This window comes from Aplysia californica, unplaced genomic scaffold (assembly GCF_000002075.1).
Source record: "Aplysia californica isolate F4 #8 unplaced genomic scaffold, AplCal3.0 scaffold00034, whole genome shotgun sequence".
Taxonomy (NCBI): Eukaryota; Metazoa; Mollusca; class Gastropoda; order Aplysiida; family Aplysiidae; genus Aplysia; species Aplysia californica.
The window spans coordinates 150,172-157,074 of NW_004797304.1; the positions used below are offsets into that span (position 1 = coordinate 150,172).

The 6,903-nt window shown below is 42.6% G+C and overlaps 1 protein-coding gene across 2 annotated transcripts in view; it reads right to left on the bottom strand.

Annotated features, from left to right (window-relative positions):
- LOC101857465 overlaps nucleotides 1-6,903 on the bottom strand; it is a 114,008-nt gene that overhangs the window by 34,720 nt on the left and 72,385 nt on the right. For both annotated transcript variants that reach the window (XM_013091356.2, XM_035973830.1), the window contains 3 exons: nucleotides 5,378-5,549; nucleotides 4,244-4,440; nucleotides 546-716 (listed from right to left, as the gene is read on the bottom strand). In XM_013091356.2, the coding sequence (XP_012946810.2) occupies nucleotides 546-716; nucleotides 4,244-4,440; nucleotides 5,378-5,549 (540 nt within the window). The remainder of the gene's footprint in view (nucleotides 1-545; nucleotides 717-4,243; nucleotides 4,441-5,377; nucleotides 5,550-6,903) is intronic.

Below are 6,903 nucleotides of genomic sequence, written 5' to 3' on the forward strand. Positions count from 1 at the left end.
GTATGTGGATTTCAGTTGGGAGGGAAGGGGTATGTGGGTAAAGGGGGAGGAGTTGGGCAGCGGCTTGAGTGGTTAAGTCGTAAATTTTGGTGTTGTAAAATGGGGCTCATCAATATTGAGGCTAGAGAGGGCTTAATCATCACCATCATGATCATCATCGTCGTCGTCGTCGTAGTCGTTGTCATCACTGTTGCAATACCTTCTGCTGTAACATTTCAGCCTTCCGCATGACTGTAATTATGGTTGCTATGGTAGTTATGGTGATGTTGCAGTTGGTGTTGTTTAAGGTGATTGCGGTGGTGTTGCTATTTTTGTTGTTAGGGCTCGGAACCGTAAAGTAAGCGTAAAGCAAGATGCTATAGACCCTGTTAGGTCTACATGTACATAGCCTGTTCGCACGAGTCGAAGTAGAGAACAGAGTCCAGACACAGTCTGTTTCGTTATTTTAAACGAACGAGGGATTATGAGTACGCCTATTTCTACAAGGTCGTGAAGGAGTCAGTCGAATACGAACGTTCCATAGCAAAGACAGGCGAACATCCTACCTTTCTGATGTTACTTCTCTCTCTGACCACGGGATGCTTTCCTTCCTTCACCTTATTTGTCTTTTTCTCTCCTGCAGTTCTCTTGCTCTGAGTGGTAGCGGTGGTGGCAGTGGTAGCGGCACTTGTATCTGTGGGTGTCGGGCTTGGGTTTGATTGCTCCTCCGTGCCTCTCTGTTGAGTATAGATAAAGGTCTGTGGTTTTGTTTTTATTATGATATTTGTTTAGTAGTACCGGTAGTAGTAGTAGTAGTAGTAGTAGTAGTAGTAGTAGTAGTAGTAGTAGTAGTAGTAGTAGTAGTAGTAGTAGTAGCAGTAGTAGTAGTAGTAGTCTTTTCCTAATTCCCCGAAGCGTGAATGGGAGCCCGGTTGTAGTGGGCGGTTCCGTTTTTTGTTTCAATAATCGCAGACTCCCATTTATTCAATGCTAGGACTCGTAAGAATCGAGTTCGAACCCAATTACTGTTTACTGTTGTGATTTTTTTCCGGGGAGGCCATGATTTCTTCCGGTGGCTCCGACCTCCTGGCAACTACAATTGCTTCCGGTGAGTAGTGAGTACCCCGTTGAGTCCAATTCTAAGACAATTGTAGCTTTTGTCGCACGCAACGGAACATTTTGGCACGATGTGGTCGCGCAAAAGGATATAATATACACCTCGCGACTAATCACTAGCGCCTGTCGCGCGCTAATAAAGGTCGCGCCGCGCATAAGGAGACATAGGCTAAGCCCTTACGCCACGGTAGCAGCGTGCACTATGGTATACGTGTTATGTAGCAGATGAAGATCTAAGTATTCTTCTCGGCTGCAGCTTCGAAGTTGACGACAGCAGGCCAATGGTAAGCAACAAGGGCGGATGGTATAAGACCCTCTTGCTGCCATGGTTGCTGCGCGAGGAGCAACCACCGAGTACGTTGTTTTTGTCTCAGGCTCTCAAACCTTAGCCAGCTGGAACTGAACGACTCTATTGGAACCTCTAAGCAGTCTGCCCTTTAATATGGATAGCATTCTGATAACCTCCTGCACCGAGACACCAATCTGATCGTCTTGTCTCATCTAACCATTAGATGCACTGTGTCTGATGACGCTTCTCCACTTTAGCGCAAGTCAAACATCTGCTTTTATCTACCCTTTCTCCCTTTTTGACAGGTGGCTCCGGTATACTTGTTGTTATGTGTTATGTCCTTGTGAAAGGCACTTTACATGATTATTTTTCAATTGACTTCGTCCTTTCGGAGATGGACGTTAAACTCAGAGGTCTCACTTCTTAAAAAATCCTAGTAGTGTTGAAAGGGGCCTTAAACCTTTACAACATTACGATTTTCACCTGTGAGTTGAGTTTAGTACGAGTTTTCGGCGCTCGCAAATGCATGGCTTGCTTTTGATCAATGAACAGATTTAATGGTTTACAATTTTAAGGTAAAAATTTGAGTTGAAAATCAACAGAAATGTATATTCAATTAATATACAATTGAAATAATATTATTTAACATTTCACTGTAAATGCCTATGGCCTTTATGAAATGTTCTGTTGGGGTCAACGACAGAGAACAGATCCTTCAAATTTCTATATTTATGATACTTCCTTCGGGTCTATCAAAAGTCCAAGCATTCCGTTAGTACGAGTCTAAAGGTAAAGTCAGTATCACTTCTGAAATATAACGGTTTCTCCTCTCCCTAAACAAGGTATTTATCAGTCAAGGAGTTTGACCAAATATTTGTCTGATACGTAATAGAGTAAATATAGCTTCATCTTTTCTGAAGACGGTCCAAGGTTTTCGCGGACCCAGTTTGGGCATAATATTGTAGATTTTATTGGTCATCACTGACTGAAGGTGTCGCTTTTACTTTATTTTTAAAGTCTGTTTGTGGGAGAATGTTCTTCGTTGATCTCTACAAAAGGGACAAGGATTCCTTCGCCAGCAGATCGACCTGCTCGTTTTCTCGGAACCTCATAATGCTAGGTAGCCATGCGAATACGATACGTTTCCCCTGATCAGCTAAAGAATGTTGTCTCAATTGAAATTTAACTATTTTTGAGTGTACGAGCGTACAATTTGTGAGTGAGGTGATGCAAGATAGGGAATCAGACGGAATAAGAAAATATATTTTTAGAGGAATTTTGCACGGAGTCCAATGCCATGTCAATGGCAGTGGCCTCCGAGGAGAAAATGGAGGTTTCGGGATGGAGTCTCCTCTGGGGTGTACTGTTTGTGGACAGGGGAGCGGCGCACACAGCTATGTCCGATGTAGAGCCGTCTGTGAAGATTAAGTCTGCATTGGGGTACCTTTTAAATCAGGATTTTTGTATGCTGTTTGAAATGTTTTGCTTTGTTGTGTATTTTAAGTTCTAAGTCTACTATTGCCCTGGGGAGGTGCCACAGAAGAAGGAAGGGAGGGGTGGGGGAGGGGGGGGGGAGAGAAATTGTTCAATGTCTTTTAGGGAAAAGTCTATGTTTTTGAGGTTTTCAATGACTCTGAGGCCGAAATGTTTGATGAGTTTGTCCTTTAAAAATTGTTTATTGTATCCGGTTGAGTTCTAAAATGCAGTCTTGTGCTGGGTTTTCTGGAGTTGATCTTTGTTTAATTGCGTACAGTAGTGATAGTTGTGTTCCTCTGAATGTTAGAGATGGTGTGTTTGCCTCGGCCTGGATGCTCTTCTTTGGAGAAGTGCAGAAAGACCCAAGGGCTAGGCGGAGTCCTTGGTATTGTTCGGGGTCTAGCGTTTTCAGGACCCATATGCCAGACAGCGGTCTCGGACAAGGGAACAGTAATGGTGGAGAAAGAGTTTTTGAGTCCCCACCCACTCTGGATGAGATATGCTTTTTAAAGCATTTAAGGCTTTCTTGCACTTCACACAATAATGTCTGCTGCACAATGAATTGTTGACAATTGCCACAGTAGAACCAACGAGCTGATCTTGATTGAAAATCAATCTCGCTGCAAGGGACTGCTAGGCAACAGCTCAGATATAAATGATTTGTGCCTCAAGTTCAGTGAAATCACAGTCACAATAAATAAAGATCCATGTTGGAATCGACAGAAATGAGGCAGCAAACCAAGCTGCCAATGAAGCCAGAGAGATTGAAGGAGACAGACGACCAATAAATACAGAGAAGTCTTTCCAAAGATCAAGAGGGGAACCAGAGACCCACCGTGCAAAGCTGAGTACCAGCACCTGGAGGATGTGTATTCTGGGTACTCCAATAAGAAGGAACAATTAATCACATGTCGCTGGGACCATGTTGAGCTAGCGAGACTGCGATCGGACCATCATTGGAGCATGAGAAGGTATCAGAACTTTGTGAAAGAAGAGCTCAACCCACGTTGTCGAAGACGAAAGCATGAAAAGGAGGATATCAAACATATTTTTGAATGTCCAGGAACAATGGCAATTGGAATGGATTTATTTGGACCTCTGAGTATAATGGCAATGGAGCCGAAAAAGAGCCTCGCTATCGCTCGAAGATTTTTTCGAGGAGTCCACCAGGCCCATTAAGGGAACAAAATGCATCATCATCATCATCATCATCATCATCATCATCATCATCATCATCATCATCATCATCATCATCATCATCATCATCATCATCATCAGCAGCAGCAGCAGCAGCAGCAGCAGCAGCAGCAGCAGCAGCAGCAGCAGCAGCAGCAGCATCATCAACACCCCCATAAAAATATGACATGACCTGAAATGCCTTACCTCTGACTCCTCAATGGGCAATTCCAAAGGCGTCTCAGACACCGCCTGTGATAGACGGAAAGATTTGGACTTCTCCATGTCGAGAGGTGGTGGCATCTTCCCTACTCTAGGGGGGCCTCTGTGAGCGCCGACCTCGAGGGACAAACCGCCTCCTAGATCAATGTCCACTTTTCTCAAAGGCTTGCTTTGTGTCTTGACTGCGTCAGAAATGCATCTTAATGGTTACACCATTTGATTTAGAGAAGGAACACATTCACATTATAATGATTATCTTAACCGGAAGTAACACAGATAGACAGTGGGAAACAATAGTCTTATTAGTTTTATAATAAACGATTAGAACAAACCATTAGTGCCCTTTAACTGTCATCAGCCAAGGCGAAGTAGTATCAACTCTTATGCTCTTTGTGTTAAACTTCAGAGCTTGCATGTTCTTATATGTCGCAAAATCAGTATGCACTGTTATTGAGCACTCGGATTAAATAGCAACAAATAAAACATGAGTTTATTCGATGCTGTAAATAATTAAACAGATCTAGTAGTAGTAAGCCCGCCTTTGTCTTTATTGCTTAATGTAAAGTCTAAAAGGCTATGGAATCAGGGGAAAGGCCCGTTTTTGTAGTCAAAGGTAGACGTAAGAAGAAGAGGCATTTTTAACATACAGCAACAACAACAACAACAACAATAACAACAACAATAATAATAATAATAATAATAATAATAATAATAATAATAATAATAATAATAATAATAATAATAATAATAATAATAATAATAATAATGATATACTTTTTCTACTGACGTTTGAGCTTTGAAGGTCGATATTTGCGATTTCTTAAATGAAGTTTTCATAGCTAGTTCCAATTGTTCGGGGCGGGACTGGTGTGAAGTTGGTAGAGATAGTCTTTTCAACTGTTTTTACACTGTTGGCTTTTGTTGGGGGGGGGGGGGGGGGGTGGTGGTTAGTTTTTGCATGTCAGTGCCACTAGTCTTGTTTCCATGTCATTGTAATGAATTGAGACTGGACTCTGCCATAAATGTGAAATTTCTCTGAAATCAAAGATAATGTATTTATATGAATGAACAACCCGTCCAATAGAATTAAGACCAGATATGACTATCCAGAGTACTCACAGTCAAGTTTAATGCCACCTGGACTCTCCTGACTTGGGGTGACTTTGACCGGGACAGGGGTCACAAAAGACACCTCCTTGACCGGAGTATTGTCCTCTGTCCGTGGTCTTGGTAATGGGGTCAGGTCAGCTACCTGCTCCTTGTCGGAACGCCACGCGAAGGTCGGAACACCCTGAAGATTTAAGAAAAAAAAAAGGGGGGGGGGGTCATAGTTTTGTTCGGATTTTTGTCTAGAAAGGACAAAACAATGTGTGATATTTAGCAACTTTCGAGGATTTCACTTGTATGAAAATTAGCTAAAAAAAAAAGATAAATTCTGCTTCCTCAGTTTCTCGGGGGAGATTTTCTGGAAGGTGTTTTCAGAACTTTTAATCTCTTTTTGGTCCAATTTGATGAGAAATGAATGTGCATCTGCAGGTTAAGAGCAAACTATTATGTCGCATTTGAAAATAATTAAAACTGGAAGAGGATAGAGAGAAACTGGCGCACTTTATCCATACAGCAGTAAAAATTGTCAATTAAAACACAACCCTTTTCCAGAATTTAAATACAGCATACATTTTTCCCTACTACAGTTAAAAAATGCTTTTGTAGAAAGCCTTTTTGTACAACTACATATCGGTTATTTGAAACAGCAACCAAACACTTAAGGGAAGGCGCGGGTCTTCAAAATACGATGTTTAGTTCAAAATATCGATTTTCAACTTTTTACATTTTCGGGTACCTGAAAATGTTAGGAACTGATACCCCCTGACCTCCATTAGAAACTATTTTTAAAAAATCGTTTTATGGTCATTTCCTTTAGGGTACCTTCCTCAAAGTAGGGCCCATGTTTTCATCAAATGAGCCCCAAATGAGCCCATAATTAGACAGTGATGACAACAACGTGACCCTAACATGTTTAGTATCGGCGGGTCCCAGGTGGCGGATAGGGAACGGCCACTGTAATGGAGGTTAACTGTGAATATGTTGAATAAGCAGCCCCGGACCAACTGGCGATGCTCTTACCAGGACGGGGTGAGGTGGTAGGTGGCACTGCCACGTCATTAAATGCCCTAGGAGTCCTCTGACGGGAGCATCATGCGGAAAAGGACCGCATTAAGTCCTGGCTATGGGTGGGATCCGGTAACAATTTCTCCCTGTGCTCCCAGGGTAGGTCCTTGGACCTAGAGCTGGAGTGCTGAAATCGGAGGTATTGGGCCGCAAGGTGCACTCTAGAGAACCACAATACCACGTAATACTGCAATAAATGACACTTGAAGTAGGTAACATTAGATATGGTGCTCGCCCTGTGAGGACCCACCAGGCAGGAGCAGTGCTGGGCCCCAAGCCTCGAAGGGGTCCACCCAAGCGACTGGAGGGCCTTCCATCGTCTTGGAGTGCCAGGAGCCGAGGAAGAAAAGCGACTGGTAACACAAACACAAAACAGATAAAGAAAAGTCTTAATATCATGCATTGGAATGCTGAAGGAATCTCAAACAAGAAAACAGAGCTGGAAAACTTTCTATAAGATAATGAAATTCACA